General features: G+C 40.3%; 1 protein-coding gene across 2 annotated transcripts in view; it reads left to right on the top strand.

Annotated features, from left to right (window-relative positions):
- Window positions 1-19,681, top strand: part of ZFYVE16 (zinc finger FYVE-type containing 16) — a 227,023-nt gene that overhangs the window by 157,379 nt on the left and 49,963 nt on the right. For both annotated transcript variants that reach the window (XM_029574267.1, XM_029574278.1), the window contains 5 exons: window positions 1,704-1,826; window positions 5,973-6,128; window positions 9,648-9,872; window positions 16,771-16,853; window positions 17,301-17,405. In XM_029574267.1, coding sequence (XP_029430127.1) covers window positions 1,704-1,826; window positions 5,973-6,128; window positions 9,648-9,872; window positions 16,771-16,853; window positions 17,301-17,405 — 692 coding nt within the window. The remainder of the gene's footprint in view (window positions 1-1,703; window positions 1,827-5,972; window positions 6,129-9,647; window positions 9,873-16,770; window positions 16,854-17,300; window positions 17,406-19,681) is intronic.

The following is a 19,681-nucleotide window of genomic DNA, read 5'->3' as shown; positions in this document are numbered from 1 at the left end:
AACAGTTCCTCTGGATGACTCCAGGAGCATTACAGCTGCATACCTTCTTGCCCAAGATAGTCTCAGAGTTTCATTTGAATCAGTCCATTTCGTTGCCATCTCTAGGTAAGCACAAGGACTCAGAAGAATACCGCATCCTCTGCCATTTGAATGTCACTAGGCTTTTGGGGCGGTATCTGAAAGTTTCAGAACCAGTCTGAAAGATGGGACCACCTGTTATCCTTCACGGTGAAAAGGAAGCAGGGCGAACTAGTTTCGTGGACTACCATAGCTCGCTGGATTAAGAAGGTGGTCAGAGGAGCCTGTGTGGAGGCAGGAAAGCCATTACCCTTTCAGGTTAAAGCTCATTCCACTAGGACTCAGGCAGTCTCATGGGCAGAAGCTAGACTGCTGTCTCCCGTCTTATCTGCTGAGCGGTGACGTGGTCCTTTTTGCACACCTTCTCCTGTTTCTATCACCCGGACGTTAAGGCCCGGGAAGACACAGCCTTTGCAAGAGCAGTGTTAACTGGACTGTGGGCAGCCTCCTGCCCCGATCAGGAGTAGCTTTTGTACATCCCATTGCTCCTGAGTCCATCTGGCTACATGCTAGGAAATAGAGAAATTACTTACCTGATAATTTTGTTTTTCTTAGTGTAGACAGATGAAGCAGCATCCTGCCCACGGCTGCCCAAGAATGGTGCCAAGGATTCGCCCGTGGAGTGGATATCGATTGCAAGTGATTACGGGTAAACCGTCATCCAGTCCCTAGATCAGGGCATCTATAATTTTAATGGAGTTCAGTGTTTGTTTGGTCAAGTATATTTATGGTTATCCGTTTTTAAATATGTTTTTTCGATAGTATGCCCACAGTGGCTTTTGAAGCGAATACTGAAGGGCTGAGGTCACTGCAGGGGTGTATCTAGGGTGACGACAGCTTTGAAACCTGACTCCATTTCCATCTGCTGGCAGGGAAGCATAAACCCATTGGTCCTGAGTCCATCTGTCTACACTAAGGAAAACAAAATTATCAGGTAAGTAATTTCTCCATTGTTCCATAATGCAACTCTTAGCCTGGGGCTCCTCACACATTATGACCTATTCATTCCTGTTTGTCAATGGAGAAAGCAAGTATGGTTACCTATTAGCAGAGTTCTTCACAGACAACAGGATGAATCAGCCATACTTAATACCCACCCGTTTCACTGGAGAGTCGACTACCTCACTAAAGGTTAAGCTCTTAAAGAGACTGAGAGGCTCACAAGTCCGTGTCTATGTGCAGGAACTCCTGCATCTGCTCAGAAAGTCTTTTTTTGAAAGCTATATCAGCATCGTCGGTTGTCGTCACCCATGGATTATAGTTGATTTATCCAGCTGTCTACAAAGAACCCTGTTTACAAGTAAGCAAACTTGCTTTTCTGTGGCTAAAGCATACTTTACCTGGAAAAGTGCATTTGAAAATAACCCTCTAACTGTTCAAGACAAAATATTTTATTTCTTGTAGAATAGCATGAAAATGTAGCGGCATATTTTTTAACCTCTCTTTACATTAATGCAGTGTTTGTAAATGTTCAGTCGAAGGTATGCAGATACGTAAGTCCCGTTTTCAGTTCAACAGCCTGTGAATTTTTTGTTATATGGTGAATTAAAGATTTCTCATATTTTGCTCTGAAGGTGCAAGCCATGGCTTAGTAGCTTAAAATGTCTTTTTTTGTGTGTGTGTAGATCCAATAGTTGAAAAACACCCATCCCACAAGCAGCTAATGATGCTGCTGGAGGAAGGAGGACCCAACCCTCTGACCTTTATCCTAAATGCTAACCTTCTTGTGAACATCAAGCTTACGTCATGTAAGTAAGAGATCACGCACACAGCGCCAATTTCATGTGCTTCATCACTACTCTGTGTACCTGTGTCTTAATCTGGCTTTTCCAGTCAACTAATTTAAAATGAAGTGCTTGTATGTCACAGATATGTTATAAATATTTTTATCTTAATCCTATATTAGTTGAATCTAAACTTTTTCAAACAGTAAGAAGGGTTTTTTTTGTATTACAGTATTTATTTTGTATCAAATCAGTGTGGCTGCTGGGACAGTAGTAATTCGAGTTCTTCTGTTTGTCTCAGCTTGTTGGTGTGATTTGCCATCTTTTCATAAGAAAGCTGAATCCTCTGTGTCCTGTGCAATTCTTCAAAAGTACAAGAGACATGGTGCCGTGTACGTGATTAGATATGAAAGGGAAATCTGTTTGAAGTGACCATGGTTAAACCCAAACTTCAGTGAGCATGGGGAAGGCCAAATGTTTTGGACAATGGGTTTGCTTGTTTTGGCAGTTGTGTGGATTATTAGCAAACTTGGTATTGACTCATGGAAGGGGACCTGGGTCTTGGATTCTTTTTTTTTTTTTTATCTTGTAAGAATCAGAAGATGATGATTAGGACCTACCAGCAGAGATGGTCTAGGCCAGTGCTTTTGTAGATTCTGGATATGATTGTGATTGATATAAAGGGCAATGGTAAAAAAAAAAAAAAAGGGGGGGGGTTTGAAAGTTCAGGCATAAGGCTTGAGGGTGGGAAGCTGGTATTGATGTTGAATATGGGAATTTATGTGCTCATCTAACTCAAATGGAAGAGATGCAACTGGCAGATTGAATGGGCCACTGTGACATTTTTCTGCCATCATTTGCTATCAGGCCGATACAGTAAGGAGCGGTAGGAAGAGCTGTGTTAGTGCCGGGCGCACCCGCGTTTGCCGCACGCACAGTCCGGCTCACCTACCGCTCGATACTGTATTAAAATCGCATGCAAATGCAAGCTGCATCCAAGAAGCGTCCGTGAAGCGCTAGGCCTGCGCAACCCATTTTACTGTATAGGCGCTTTATACAGCGCCTATACAGTATTCTGGGTGCGCTGGTACCTCTCATTTCAAATGACAGGCACCAGGAAGTGGATCCCAACTTTAACCAAAGAAAACCTAAAAAACTAAAATCCCCTCCTCCCGAAGCGACTCGACATGTAAAATATATGAATAAGTGTAACCAACTTACTTTTTGTTTCTTTTTCAGCCCTTTCAGCCTTCTCTGCCGTCCTCCGGAGGGGGCAGCCGGCGGCGAAAGCCGCTTCCAGCGGCCCCCGCCGGCGAAGACGGACGAACGCACGCCCGTAGTGCACGGGCACTCAAGCCAAAGAAAGCACATGGACGGGCGTGCGTGTCGGGAGGAGGGGATTTTAGGTTTTTAGGTTTTACATATTTTACATGTCCAGTCGCTTCGGGAGGAGGGGATTTTAGGTTTTACATATTTTACATGTCCGGTCGCTTTGGGAGGAGGGGATTTTAGGTTTTTAGGTTTTCTTTTGGGGGAAAGTTTGCCGTCTACCCTTACCCCTGCCTCTAACGCAGGGGTAAGGGTAGGCGGTAAGTTAGCAGGTTAAACGCGCGGCTAAACTGCAGGTTAAAAAGGAGATAGTCGGGGCGCGCGTTACTGAATGGGGGGGAATAGCTAATCCGATCGTTTACATCTCATATACATGCCGTGGGTGGAAGGGGTTACTCGTTGATTTAAAGAGGCGGTAAGAATGGGTTAAAGGGGATAGTGAATCGCGGGTTGGACTAACGCGGCCAAATTGTGAGTAGAAGGCGGGTTAGAAGCAGGGTAACCGCGGCCGCACTTTACTGTATTGACCTGTATGTTTGTTATCAGTTAAAAACACTATTAGCCTTGAAATTCATGTTGGCGCTGTGGAGCTTCCCCACATACACTCACCCGACAGTCTTTTCCTGGCCAATGTGCCCCCAAACTTTAGGCTGCTAATTTCTTCCCCCTCTCCAAGATGTTAAATAGTGGTTGTTTTGTGGTTTGTAAGAATGGGCTTTCGGTTGCAATTAATTAAATAAAAAAGATGCCATTACTGTCAATGGCTGTCAATCCTTTATCATAAAACCAGCATTAGGAAAATAGCATGTGGCCTAACAGAATTCTGAGTGGGTAGCCTGCACACATATATATACTTCTGTAGAAGTGCTGGTTTACATATTCATCACCTAGCATAATTGTAGGTCCTGAAAATGTTGGGATCCTGAGTACTCTTGAAGTAGCACACTCAGCTTCTGGAAGAGAAGGATTAAGCACTGTTTTTTCAATGATACTTAGAGATTAGCCACTACAGGTCAACATTGGGAGTCACTGTACCCTACTTCTTCAGCCTTAAGAGTCTGCTGCACTATTTGGTCTTATCTGGGAGAAAAATGTGAAATTTATTTATGTATTCATTCAAGTATTTATTGTCCACCTATATCAAAGTCATGCTAGGTGAAGTACAATAAATAAAATTAAATTAAAATCAGTTAAAACATAACATAAAACTAAAAACAAAATATATAAAACAAAAACATTGTGACTGAAATGCATGCCTCATTACAATTACACAAATGCTTCTTGAAATAGAAGGGTCTTGAGATATCTCCGAAATATCTTTAAATCAACAGTCTCTCTCATATGTCCACGCAGAGCATTCCAACATTCTGGCCCCAAAATGAAAAATGCATGAAGCCTTGTTGCCAGCAAGATGGACAGATTTCACTGAAAATACCCAAAGTAAATTTTTGCCACTGGACCATAAAATTCTCCCTGGGGTATAAGTGGTCAACTGAGATTGCTGGATTCACCATGAAATAGATTACTTATGAAAGATAGATGGAAAGGTGTTTAGAGAGAAGATCGGCAGGGTTTTGGCGAATACCTTCCATGGTGGTTTAAATGCCTGAAATAACCCTGAGATTATCCACTTGGTACCAAGAGTATGGGAGAACATGAGCAAGAGTAACATAAATAACCTACCACATGCTGGTGTCTGCCAGCATTGACATTATCAAAAGGCATGGACAAATCAAATCCAATGCATGTGATGTAATATATTGCTCCTAACATGACACCGAGGTAGGCAACTCCAGTCCTCAAATGCTACAAGTCACTTGAGTTTTCAGGATATCCAGAATGATTATGCATGAGATGCGTCTGCATGCAATGGAGGTGATGCAGGCAAATGCATTTCATGCATAATTATTCAGTGTGGATATCTTGAAAACTAGACCAGCTTGTGGCAATCGAGGACGAGTTGCCTGAGTGTAAGAAAATTACTGAACAAATCTAATTAGCTTAAAGCTTAAGTTTCACTCTTTATCTCTAAGTAAATGTCCATTTGTGTAGTCCTCATCCCTTGTATAGTTCCTGGGAACATAGTAGGTAACAGCAGGTAACAACCATTTGGCCCACCCAGTCTTCCCATTTGTTCCCTTCAGTTGTACCTAAAAATGTATCCTAGTTATCAGTCATACAGACTTGACAATCTATAGGATAATAGCTCCTTATCCATATCAGTTTTGCTGTCCTTCCTCCTTGGTCCTCTACCATTCTGGGTAGATGAGCATACACAAACCCATAAATCTGATCTACAACTTGTAATTAATGATGAAGATGTAATACTAACCGATCATACTATAAAGGAGCATTGGCCAACTCCTATCCACAAGAGCCACCAGCAGGCCTGGTTTTCAGGATATCCCCAATGAATATGCATGAGAGAGATTTGCATGCAAAATTCTCATGTATATTCATTATGGATATCCTGAATTACCAGACCTATCCTTGGCTCTTAAGGATCGGAGTTGACATACTTGCTATCGAGTGTTATTTTTCCATTGAATTTCTTACAATTAAACCAAAAGGCATCATGTCTGCAATAGGGCACTCAAGTTTGCTGATATAGGTTAGTTAGTCTAGTCAACATTAAAATGACTTCAGAAACATTTTTGAGGTAAGTAGTTAGATTTAAAGATGTTAAAAGGTGACTTTTATTTCTTTGGATGACATTGCCATGTGTACCTTTGAAGAATCGTACAAAACACAAGGGGTACAGGTTTCTTTAATGAGAACAAAAAAATGCCCTGGGATCGATTTTTAATCATTGTAATAATTTTATTATTATTATTTACAAAGATTCTTCAGAAAAGTGCTGGTACTTCTCAACCAATGGATTACATGGCTTGGGTCAGGCAGAAATCATTATTCTCCTACAATGTTTGCCACATGAAGACTCTCTTCCAAAAGACATCTTCAAGCTATTTCTCAGCATATATAAGGATGCATTGAAAGGTACATACAGTTTGAATGGACTAGTCCTAGGAATTATGTGAGTGTTTTCTTGTAGTTGTTGGTGCACATAGCGAAAAGGGTCACAACACAATTAAAAAAAAAAAAAAAAAAAAAAAAAAAAAGAGAGGATCCTTATATTAATTTGATTGCCATACTAGAAACACATGCTCGCTGGCTGTGTATGCTGGCACAGGTTTCCAGACTAGGAGGGTACAGAAACTTTAGCTAAGAGGATAAACTGATTTTATGGTCACTTAGGAAAAAAATACCACAAAGCAGGACAGCAAGGTGGGAGCTTGTAGTTTGTTATAAATACGCATCACATTCACTTAATTAAAAGGTCCATGGTGATTTGAATTTTGAAGTCATTTTGTTTTGTGGTGTAACTGTAGCCATATGAGTCCTTGTGAAAACTGAATTCTCTATTGGTGGAGCCCCATAATAATTCTTTTCTTTTAAGTTGTTTTATTTTTGACCCAGCATTTTTCTCCTGCCCTTTTGGGCTTCCAGATCAGATAGAACCTGCCCCAACTGAGACTACAGTGCCTGGAGCCTTCATCAGGGGTATTACCCCTATTTTCATAACCCCACCTCTCGTCTAGCCCAGCCATTGCAGTCACAAACCTCCAGTCCAGTTATTAGTTGTCACCATTGAAGGATGACTGAGACTTCCTCCTCCTGGGGACTGTGAAGCTGCCTCCACAGCATCCCCAGCCCCAACTGACTAAAGGAACAGAAGACCTGAGCTGGGAATTGCACCCAGAAGATGTCTTCCTGTTCTATAATCTAAATTACTACAAATGCTAAAATAGACTATGCATGTAACATTATAAGTTAACAACATTCACCTCTCCAAAGTAAATATAATGTTTTATGGAGAATTGATTTCCTTTCTTTTTGAGACCAGCAGCAGACGCGGGTCTCCCAGCCAGCCTCAGAAAATGTCAGGAAGCTGCTTAGGGAGCTCTAGCGCTCTGAAAGGGGCTTTGCAGGAGTGTGAGGAGCCACAGGGAGGGAACAATCAGATCCTGGTGCATTACGGAATAGCATTTTGTTAGGGGTGTATAGAGCTATGTAATATTGTTTACCAAACACAGTGGAGGAGTCATTTTGCCACTTTTGTTCTAAATAATGATTGTGCATTTCTGCTTTCCCTCCTCCAGAGGAAGGAAGAGTTTAGTTTTAGAATGAAACCTTTAGTGTGCATAGTGTTGATTAGTGTGTCAGTAAGCGTAGATTTTTCACCTCTATTTTGAGCAGTGAAAACTTTCAGAAAGCAGTTGTTAAAACAAAATATATATATACACTTCTCTGTACAGTGCAATATTTTAGGCATACTCATGGCAAGCCACAGTATTCACTCTGTAGAGATGTAACCTGTTTATAAGTGTTTAGGTTTCTTGAAGCTGCTCTCCTCATTCTTTACTTGGATATGGAGGCATGTTTGAAAGCAACACAAATCCTATTCCATTCAGTAGAACTGGTTTGGTTCTTGCTGTATATATGATGTCCTTTCTAACATCACAGTCATTGAGGACCAAGAAAACTCAGGGTGTTAGATGTCATTAGTGATGCTCCAGATATACACATTCACACTTGCTTTACTTATAGAAATGTAAAGATAAGATATAGCTTAACGGTGAAATGTTTAAGCAATCTAAAATGAGGATTCTTACATTACATGCCATGTTATACTTTTAAAATATCACAAAGTGCACAAAGGACACAATTTTATTAATTTTTTTAATATATAAATTATATAGTTTGTCATAAAAATACGAACAATAAAAGGATATTGGTTTTCTTTTTTCTTTTTTTTTTTTTTTAAAGCAGCAACACAGTTATCTGGCCCGAGTATGCAGAGACTCTTCCCTTTGTAACATAGGGTCAGGTGGAGATCTTGTGTCCACCCTTTGAAGCTGCATGTGGAAGGAATAGATGAGTTTTTAGTTTAGTTCCTTTTACTTGCCTAAAAAGGTGTAGGTGAGTGCATACCCCAAAGACCAGGCATGCTTATGCTCTCCTGGCAAGCAAGTATCTCTGGGAATTTTCTCTAGACATTGGCTGCCTCACTAGACCAGAGAGTAGGTAGCACAAGGAGAGAAAAGGTTCACTGTGGGAAGCAACCATTACTGATGATGTGAATCATGGACATTTTTGTTTTCATCCTAGCAAGAAGCTCTTTTCGAACACACTTGTAGTGATTTAAGGGCACCAACAAGTCTAGAACTTAGGCAGAGGCAACATAGGCAATTGCTTAGGGCACCACATGATAAAGGTACCAAATATCCAGCTTCTCTTTGGCTTCAGCTTGTACCATGTGTTAGCACAGCGTCAAAGGGGCACCATTGCCATGGCACTGTCTATGGGTGCCATTATCTTAAATCTGGCCCTGGACACCAGTGCCAATCATTGAATTCTACAGACAATATAAAAATGGAGCGTCAAAGTATACCATAATAACCATCCTTGTGTTGCCACAAATGGATATTCCTTCTGTACAAGGAAGCTATACCTTCCATGCACAGCCCAGGATTTTCAGCAAGTACCTGACAGACTGAATTATTCAGCCCGCATCAGCTCAAACTGCAAGTTCCATGAAACCAGGAGAGCAGCTGTGTTAGCAAGGAAGACATACCACGACTTCACTCTCACTGCTATTTGATTGGATCATATTGACTGTGATGTCAGAAATAATATTACGTGACCTGGTTGGATACTATGGTATGAGATGTAATTTGTGACTTACTTTCTAGCAGGGCTGTTCTCAGTGGTTGCAGAGAAATTACAGGGAAGCAGCTTAAAGGATTTAAAAAATTAACTTTTTTTTCCTCCAAAGTCATTAATGCTACAGAGAGAGTATTGCTATTTGCCATGTGTAATTTTGAAATATAAAGCAGTGTGCAGTGGGTACAGCCCTTTTCTTGCTTTGGAAATCTAAAATCCTCGTCTAGATTCTAGAAAACTAAATGGGAGATTTGTGCACTGTTTACGCAGATTGATAATTCATAATCAGCACGCTATGCACGTTAAGTTCTCAATCTTATCTCAAGTATCTGGGTTTAGATATGACCTGTGAGTAAAGAATGAACCCTTTGCAAAGTAAATGGACTTTCCAGGGTAAACCATATGGTATAGGTAATCTCAGGCTGTGGCTGGTTGGTTAGCTTTAAGGTCAGAGAACATATCAGAATTCTTGTGCTTCAGGGATACTTTATTTATTTATTTGTTTGTTTGTTTATTTATTTAACATTTTTATATACCGAACATTTGTTTATCACTTCATGTCTGTTCACAATATGATGGGGCCAGGCCTAGTCCAATACAACAAATAAAACTTAACTATATAAAATTAAAACTAACATTGTAAATAAATCTTATAAGATGTAAAAGAACTTAAGAAATAGAATAGGATGCTTACTCTGTTTTTAGTGTAACGTTCAGATATTTTAACTTGTGTTTGGGAACAATTAAACTTGTTTTGACCTAGAACGCATGCACATTTTCTTTTTTCAATAGGAAAGTACATAGGAAACCTGGAAAATATTACCTTTACTGAAAGTTTTCTCAACAGCAAGGACCATGGAGGATTTTTGTTCATTGCGCCCACATTTCAGGATCTTGGTGAACTCCCTTTGCCAAGCAGTCCTTTTCTCTGTGGAATTCTCATCCAGAAGCTGGAGGTGCCCTGGGCAAAAGTTTTTCCAGTTCGGCTAATGTTGAGATTGGGAGCAGAATATGGCGGTAAGTTCAAAGAGTTTGCTAGTGCTGAAGCTCTAACCTTTCACCCAAGCTAAGAAAAGGCTGTGGATAAAAATGCAGATACCTCACCACCCCTTCACTTCAAAATTATACAAGATTGTTAATCCCTCCTTAATAAATGCTTACATTACATTGCTGTAAATTCAGCTTTAGCATTTATTCTGAAATATACCTTGACACTTATTTTAATACAGTGATTTCCTTTTGATATCTAAGGGTGCTGAGATGCAAGATTATAATATCACAAACCATTTTATGTGTAATCTGTTTTATTAATTTACAAAATAGAAGAATGAAGTATACACAAATGGTAATATATGATACATAAGGTACCCTGTTACATATCACACATTATTGCAAGGAATATGGGATCAGAACCTTATTTAAATCCCAAAATCTCAACCCTCCCCGAACACCCTCCCCCTGCTGAGAAGGCTGTCACAGTCACAAAAGAATAAGAACATATACTACTCAGAAGAATAAGCAGAATTCAGTAGTAAAAATCATTCAGAATTTGGCTATGCATCCTATGTGGCAGAGATTGTATAAAGGGCATCCACACCGACATAAACCATCGCTTAGACATCAGAGAAGAGTATCTACTGGAGCGGTTCCACCCTTAATAAGGCAAGATTGTATTATTCCAGTGGGTGATGGAAGGTGCTTCAGTTTGTCTCCAAACTTGCAAGATAGCTGTTGTTGCTAAGATAAAAATGTTATTGAGCCAGAGTTTATTTCAGAGTCCCCGAGAAGGACCCTGAGAACCTGCCACAAACCCAGAAGGCAGAGTGCCGGAGAAAGATAGGGGACAGACTGTAATTTATGCAATAAGGCGGCCAACCCTTTGCCAAGTTGCCTTTATTTAGTATTTTATCTTATGGGGCATCGTTCTTACTGTTCTCTCTGTCATTTTCATGCCTGTTATATGTTCTGACTGTGCTAAAAATTAAAAGTTACAAAAAAAAAAAGGACCCCGGGAAATTCCCAAGCAATGCAATATGTGAAGAGAGAGGAATCATAAGGTCTAAAATCTGAGCAGTGAAGTGAAAAAACATTTTTCCAAATCGTTTGAATGAAACTGCAGCCCGAAAGAGAGTGACCCAAATTCGCCACTTACACTCAGCATTTAATACATAGATCAGAATCTGTAATCTTAGCCAGATACGCTTGGCGTTGAAACAAGTAGATCCAATAAAATACTTTTATATGGGGTTTTTCTCATCAGAACATTGCAAGTAGTCTTGGGTATGGTCGAAAAGGCAGCCATGAAAGTAGAAAGAGAAAGTTGGATTTGCAATTCATGTTGCCATTTAGTCCAGGGTACATCCGAAGACCAGGGTTTGTATTGAGTTTCCAGAGTCTTATAAAAGAAAGAGACAGAGTGAGGTTGAGGATCCTCGTGATCAAACCATTCCAAAATGAATTGCCAGTTCAGGCCTCTGAAGTCCTGGACTTGAAGAGTTTGAAAGTAATGTCTTGCACTTGGTAATAGTAGAAGTCCTGAAAAGGCAAATGGTATCTAGTGCATATTTCAGAGAATGCCAGTATGGAGCCAGTGGTATTAAATATTTGAGACAAATACACTAACCCTTGCAATTCCCACTTTTGAAAATGTGATAGACCCATACCTGGAAGAAAGTTCCCATTCCCCCTGATAGGCAAGAAAGGAGAGAGACAAGACGACAAGGAGACCTTTGAAGTCAGCCATGCCAAGTCCGTCAAAGAGGAGAGAAAAGTAACATAGATCGTACATGGCGAGCCACATCTGCATGTTTAGCCTGGAGCACAAACTGCAAAGATAAAGGGGAATCTAGCTGTGCTTCTAAAATGATGTCTGAGTAGAATGTAGTGTGTAGAGCCAATCTAGGTTTTTTACCGCTCCAAAGGAAGCAGTTAAGTACCCCATGAAACCTTTTGAGGGTAGAATCACGGAGAGATAAAGAGAGAACTCCCATTATGTAAAGCCAATGGGGAGGTATAGTCATTCTTATTAGATGAATACGGCCTGTGAGCGATAAGTGTAAAAGTATCCAAGAAAGTACTGACGTCTCAGTCTCTTCCTGTAGCTTGGAAATATTTATGAAACAAAGATTGGAAATGTCGCTAGGGAGCCACACTCTTAAATATGTAAGTCAGGTCCCTGCCCACTTCAAGGGAAAATCATCCCCCCACTCTGCCGTACACCAATAGCCTCTGATTTGTCCAAATTTAATTTGAAACCAGCCAGAAGGCCATATTCTCCAATGGCACTGAAAGCATTATGCAAAGAATTAATGAGTTCTGCAACGTGTATCAGCAAATCAGCGGCAAATGCCGTTACCTTTAAAAAAAAAAAAAAAAAAAAAAAAAAAAAAAAAAAAGTATTCCTACACTCTATCCCATGTAAAGTAGCAGAAGTATTCAGAATTCTCAAAAGAGGATCTAGGGAAAGAACAAAAAGTAATTGGGATAAGGGGCACCCCTGACAAGTTCCCCGTAACAAAATAAAATCCCTGGAGAATTTCCCATTAACCAAAATTGCTGCCTGGGGGTTTGTGTAAAGCGTAGTAAGAAAAAAATAAATTGGCCTTGAAAACCAAATCCATTAAGAATCTCAAACAGAAACAGCCAATTCACTCTGTCGAAAGTCTTTTCGACATCGAAACTAACTAAGGGAACCGAGGTGATGTTCCCAGCGTGCCGCGGTATATAAAAATACTTAAATAAATAAAATTGTTTTTTGATAGAGAAATCTAGAGAGGCCAGGACCCTACACACATTAACAACCGCCTGGCGATCCTTAACAAACCAATCAAATAAAGCAAACAAATGTGCAGAAAATTATTCAATGTCCACACATTTTAAGTGAAAGAATTATATTTTTGAGATGGCAACTCCACAGTGTTTATAACGGGGTATGATTCAGGACCGGTCCCCCGACACGGACCCGTGTTTAGCCGTGAGGCTGCGTCGGGAGGGACCGAACAATATTTTATTTTTTCTGGGTGATGAAGAAAAAATTGACCTTAATTATTTTCCAAAAATCTGGATCATTTGTGCCGTGAGGGTCCCCCCATCAAGTAGAGACAGAAAAAAAATAAAGTAGCAAGCTCTTGCTCTAAGTTATCATAATGTTGCAGCAAAGCAGATAGAGAAACAAGTGAAGCATAGGAGAAAAAAAACACTTGAGTTCGCAGCTGACTTCAGTCAGAGCTCAGACTAGTTAGGAAAGTTTTGGCTTTTTCTGCAGAGGTAAAGAATTGATTCTTCCCATTATGCAGAATTTTTAACTTGGCAGGAAAAAGCAGTATGGAGCATTCACAGTGCCATTGCAAACAGGAGCAAAAGCTTTCCTGCACAGGGACGCCAAGTAGTCCTGAAATAGGAGTATCTTTCCCCCTTCAAAGAGCAGATTCTTTTGGCGCCGATAGGCCTGCAAAATTTTGACTTTATGGGCAAAGTTGAGAATCTTGAAGAGAACTGTTAACAGCTTATGAGATGTGTTATCCCCAGAAGGAATGGGCCCTAGCCAGTGGGGCCGCTCAATCCGCAGGACGCCATTTTTGGTATCCAATTTCAAAGCTTGTGGCAGTCGTTGTTCCAATCGTTCGCACAAAACCTATTCAGGGACAGACTTGGGTATTCTTATGGCCCGGAGATTATTCCTCACGATTGGTTTTCAAGGTTGTCGACCTTGGCTTGTAAGATTTTTCAGCTCTCCTTCAGCATCTTAAAATCTTGCAACATGATAACCGCGGCGTCCTCCACATCCAACAAGTGTTGTTCCAGCATCTGTAGCTGTTGCTTTTTGGTGGTCAGCTGAGCACTCTCCCCGGTAATTTGGCCAGAAAGGTTGATAAATCTGCCTTCCAGAGCCACGATGACCTCCGCGGCGATATCAGAGCTTTGAGGATCTGGCCCGTCAATCCCCAAATTGGAATGAGGTCCATCGGTCATTTTGGTTTCGGCCCCTTTCACCTTCTTTGTCTTTTTTTTTCCCCATTCCTGATGGTAAAGATTTCAAAGGCAGCAGAGTTGACACGACAGACCAAAAGGAGGAAGGGGTGAAGAAAGTGGCCAAATCCAAAGGAAGAAGCTTGCTAAGAAATCGAGTAAGAGGGGAGAGGACCCTCGGAGAGACCAAAAGCACGTCTGCTCTCTCTCACAGCATCGCATGATCCCCTATCACAATCCAGTTTAAACCATAGTAACTTAATGACAGATATCAGTCTTCCAGCTTTCTGAGCTAAAATTGAAATCTAGGTCAAATATTGCAAACACTGGGTTTATAACTTTATAAAAAAAAAAAACAAAAAACGGTTTCAGATTGGACATGCTAAGGATGCTGCTAATCCTGAAGGTCAGCAGACTCATGTTGTGCTGTTACATCAAGCCCAATAATATCACGGACCTGAAAATGCAGGTTTTCTCTTTTTTGAAAGTTGACCTTTGCTGTCTTCCGGAGCATAGACTTGGCACAGCCAGAGTTCTTTGTGAGTGTAAAGGCCTCCAGACGCATATGTATAAATACATCGGTTTATGCTGCAGCTAAACAATTCCATTGTACAAAGGTGGCAAACATGCCTTTCCCTCCGTCCCTCCCCATTGTTTTGGCTGCCTCATCTCATTTGGGTAATTCTGTGCTTCATGTTCATCAGGAGCCCAGCCATAAGTTAAGGATTTGTAATTCTTTTAAAGGATGGATCCTGACCAGCACACATGGGGACCTGATTTTAAAAAGCATTTTCACGCTTAAAATTGGGTTTTGCATGTGTAAATGCACTTTACCCATGTAAGTGGGCTTTTGAAGGTTGCTACAATATAGGCTATTGAATCGTCCATAGGATATTCATGTGTAAGTGCACTTAAATGGATTTTTAAAATTTGCTACAATAGTATGTTGCATTTACACATGTAACTCCTTTTAAAATTACCTCCATGGCCTGGTTAATTCAGTTTCTGCTCCTACATGGAGAAGCTGCCCTTTTCGTCATTGCTTCTGACATTTTCCGACATTGACCGGCAAACATGGTGCTCAACGGGATTATTTGACTGCCACCAAATTCTAATTTGAGGGAGCTGAAGGTTTTGTGCGGGGTATGGAATATGCGTGTACTTTTACCCACACAGAGGTGAGGCAGTGTTCAGAAGTCTGTTTTGCACGTGTAAATATGTGCTTACACGTGGGAAACGCATAAATTGCCGCCTTTACTTGTTCCACAAGAAATTAGATTTGAATTGTCCTTTGTGGTCAATTAAGTTTATTAAGGAACAATTTTTGGTGGAGTGCTGAGAGAAGACCCTAAGGAAACAAACCAGTCTTTAAATCTGTGAAAAGATGGCGCAAATATGGTTTTTGTAATGTGATGCACAGAGTCACCAGTGCACAAACAGCACATTATATATAGAGAGATCTTTTTGGAGGTAAAGCCTCCAGAATGGAGCACGATGCTCCAGGTGAAGTCTTAGCAACAATCTGCACAGAGGCATTATCACCTCCTTTTTACTATTGGTTATACCTATTACCTATTCCTATACCACCAGGCAACCATCTAGCTGTGGCCACCGCTTTGTCACACGGTCTTGTTACCTTGAGATCATAAGACACTATTACCCCCCCGGTCATGTGCTGCTTCTTTTCCCCGAATGTATGACTCTGTACTTTTTTTGCTTTGACGCTTAGCTGCTAAGGACTCGATCACTCTTCGTAGTGCTTTAGTCCCATATGGGGAGTCCTTACTGTTGCAAATGTTAAAGTGTCATCAGCAAAAGAAAAAACAAACTTTTACTATTTTGAATGGCCTTATTGTTCTTGAGCGTCAGGGATATAAAGTTAGCTGATCCCAATGCCAGAATTCAGACCAGTTGCTCTATCACTGGAAGCTCAGACGTTTTGCCTTTGTTTTTCCCACTTTGACAACTAACACAGCATTGCAGGCCTTTAGTCTTCTTTCTAAAAATACAATATTTTATTTAGTTGTAGTATAGGGGATTCATGCCTTGTTGTCCAGTTCGTGGAAAACCGTAAAGTGAAACTTGCTCTGCATGCTGTATCCATGTTAACTTTTTTACTTTAAATTTGTCGACTCTTATAACTGCATATGGAAAAATCCCCCAAAACGCTTGTGGACAAACCAGGAAGGAAAGGACTGATCAGTTTATTTCTTCACACCTTGAGTTATACTGAGAGTAGTGGATGTTGAGAATACCCTACCAGCAGTAAGCTAAACCGACAGGATTCTGGTGCATTCAGCTCAACTACAGAGGGCTAGGGAGGGAGGCAAGGGTAGGTTGAGTAGGGTCTACAGTGACGCAGTGGGCAAGGTCACCTGGGCAGATCAGGTCAATCAAGAAGTCCTTCTCTTCTGATCGCTAATATGTTACTTTTGTTAACACCACCTTGAGCTGTTCTGTAAAGGAGGTATATAATAATAAATATTATTTAAAGGAATTGACGTTTTTGTAAAGTTCAACAGTGGTAGTTTTCAATTCTTAGAAGTGATTCATGATAATTTGAAAGTCCTGGTTTTTGTAGGAAAGCAAAGTAACCAAAAATTCTACATTTTTGGAATTATAAATGGTGCTATTTAATCAGCTTGCAGCTTTGTCTAAGATATAATGTAGAGGGAGAGTAAAAACTATTGGTATTAAAGGTGAAGAGCACATCACGTGGCAGGGGGAGGTGAGTGGTTTTATACAATGTCTGATTTTTTTTTTTATATATATATAATAAAATAGTTTAGGAGGGACCAAAATTAATATTATATTAATTGTTGCATACATTTTTGTGTAGTGAATTACAATATTTAGTAACATATAGGGAAAAAAGAAATTTCATGCACCTATTTGGTAGCTGAAATATATTGAATCTCAAATGTTTATTCTTTTATTTCTTATAAAGTGTATCCATCTCCTGTGATGAGCATTAGACATCGGAAGCCTCTCTTTGGTGAAATAGGACATACGATTATGAATTTATTAGCTGTAAGTAAGGCATTTATATTCTGTTATTCCAGATTGTTTTTGCATTTTAAAAAGATACAACAAAACAATCGAGGAACATGGGTACGTCAGACAAGGAGAAAGCCACCTTGTCTCCCCGTCAGCAGTGATCCTGCTGCAGGTCATATAAATCTCGTATAAGTCCTCTCTTCCCCCACCCCTCCGCATTTATTACAGTCTTTCGTTTAGTACTGGAGCTGCTTTCTGTGCTGTAATTAGCAGGACAAAAGATGATGCTTTCAGCAAATCACTCCGTTATGGGGGAGCTAGCCGCAGCGTAGAAAGGGTGGAAAAGAATGCATGGCGTGTTGTCCACAAAATGCAGCAGCTGTAAACGTGAAAACATGTGCATGTGTGTGGGGAGGATTCATTTACAGCTTTGTAATGCTCTTGAAATTGTATCTGATAACTTTCTAATATGCCTTGCAGGACCTCAGAAATTTTCAGTACACCTTACCTAATGTAGATGGATTATTAATCCATATGGAAATGGGTAAAAGCTGCATTAAAATACCCCTAAGACGGTACAGTGAGGTAAGTAAATAGATAGCATATGATACTGTTTGTTTTGGGGATTTTTGTTACCTTTGCCTTATAGCATCCATATTAGTAATGCGATTTTTTGATAAGTCGTTTGGTGTTTAAAACTTAAGATCCCTGACATTAGCTTGCACTGCACAGGTTTAACGCACTCTTCCACTGTTCTTGTGCACGTTACCCCATATTCCTGTACACTGAAATGAATTAGCCCAGAGTATATGCAACTGTAGGATATAAAATTACTGAGGAAACGACCAGAGATTAGTATGTAAAGTTGTGGAAAGCCCCCCCCCCCCCTGCTTAGTTTCCTCCCCATCCCCGACTGTAAATGAAAGCGAATCAGAACTCTGTTATGTTGATCCGTATCAGGAGCCCATACAGGCCTCTCACTGCTACATTAAAAAGTGTGCCTATAGCACAAGCCTTGGAGATTACACACGAGAGATTTTCCAAAATGGGGACTGTGGCGCCTAATTAAAGTTGTACTAAATGCAGTGCCTCGCCCCCACGCCACCCAAAAAAAGGTTTAAAATTATAAGAAATAAAATGGGGATATTTTCAAAGGGACTTCTGTATTAAAAAGCACGAGTTTTACTGGCAGAAGTAGCCTTTTATAAAATTGCCTGCCAGGTAAATTTACATGCATATGTCATGTTTGTATATAAGTTACCTAGACTGAGCAGTGGCATTCCCGGAGGTGGAGAAGGGGAGGGGTTTGGATTCATGTGCATACTTTACAAAATCCTACCATATATACATATATTTTCAGGGAAATTTTGTGAACACCAAATAGCAGATGTAGTTTGTGGGGGCTAGGTTTGGTGGGGTAATTTTCAAAGCAGGCTTGTGCATGCAAGTCTACTTTGAAAATTGGTGTATTTATGACACAAGATATGCGGGTTGTCTGAAAATTATTCTATTAATAAGTAAACCCGAGAGTAATAGACAAAAGTTGCAAGCAATAGAATCAAGAAACTGGTAAAGTGAGCCTCCTGTTATTCCTGCTTCTTTAAAGCTGTGTTAATCTCACATGCCTCTGGGGATTTATTGCCATTTGAGTCTTCAGCATAGAAAAGGAAGTGAATAGTTTATGTAAATTCTGTTCTAGCCTTATTGGCTAATTTTATTTAATTTTTGTTTGTTCATTTTTGCTTGTTCTAGGAACACAGTATCCAGGGCACTTTTTGAATATGATCTTTTGTTTAATAAGTGAACATGCTGGGTCTGGCCTGGGTGGCATTTGGGATTGCCAATTGGCTTCATGTTTTTACAGAACAGGCTGATACAGTCCTGGTTTTACCCCTCAGCACCTGCATGACCTTGTAGTTCCGGTTCCCCTGTTGATGTCCCGAAGAAAACCAGAGCTACAATTCCATGCAGGTTATGGAGGTAAAACCAGGGCTGTGTCAGCATGTCCTGCAAATAAATGGAACCAGTTGGCAATCCTAGTGTCAGTGCTATAGGTTGCTGTGTGGGAGGTCCGATTCCCAAGCCCAGCTTCTTCTGCTGAAGCTGGGAGTTGAAGCTATTGCACAATAGGGACACCAGGTGGCCAGAGACTGTGCATGCCATCCGGGCTCTGAGGGGAGCCCCTGTCTGTGGCTGATGGTCCAGGATTGTTAATGCAATGACAGGGCTAGACTAGAAAAGGGCTAAAAATGGGGGAGAAGGAGGAACCTTGTTTGCTCATAGCACCCTAACATAGTAGCAGCCAGTTCTGATTGCACTTGAAGCCAGAAGAGCCAAATTAAAAAAAAAAAAAAAAAAAAAAAGAACATGTCCGAGAGGAAATATATTGCAAAACAAAATCATAATTATACTGCAAGTATCCTGCTTCCTCTGTCCCCTGATGCCTCCACCTGTCACTGCTTTTTTTTTCCTACTACTTTAATGTTATCACTACAGATATTTCAGTGTAAATACCACGCTCAAAAGATACAGAAATAATGAGGGTGCTTTTGCCTTTTCTTGTAAATTAAGTATATCATAATACTGCTATTAAACCACCAGAAAGAAAAAAAAAAAAAAAAGGGCTTACAGGGGATGTTGAAACATTGATTGTGGTTTTATTATGATGAGTTTTCAAATTTGATTAATCACCCATATAAAAAAAAAAGCATGTACCATTGGCTTTGTAATGTGAAATCATGAATTTCATATCTAAATTGAAAGGGATTAATTGAGTTTCTGAAGTTTCATAAATCGATTATTCTCTTGCTGATGGCACTATCATCTCTGAAGAAATTCTGCAAGTCAAGCAAGTCAGCAGG

The sequence above is a fragment of the Rhinatrema bivittatum genome, chromosome 1, assembly GCF_901001135.1.
Source record: "Rhinatrema bivittatum chromosome 1, aRhiBiv1.1, whole genome shotgun sequence".
Lineage (NCBI taxonomy): Eukaryota > Metazoa > Chordata > Amphibia > Gymnophiona > Rhinatrematidae > Rhinatrema > Rhinatrema bivittatum.
The sequence above is the reverse complement of the archived record's forward strand: the minus strand, read 5'-3'. Positions and strand labels throughout refer to the sequence as shown.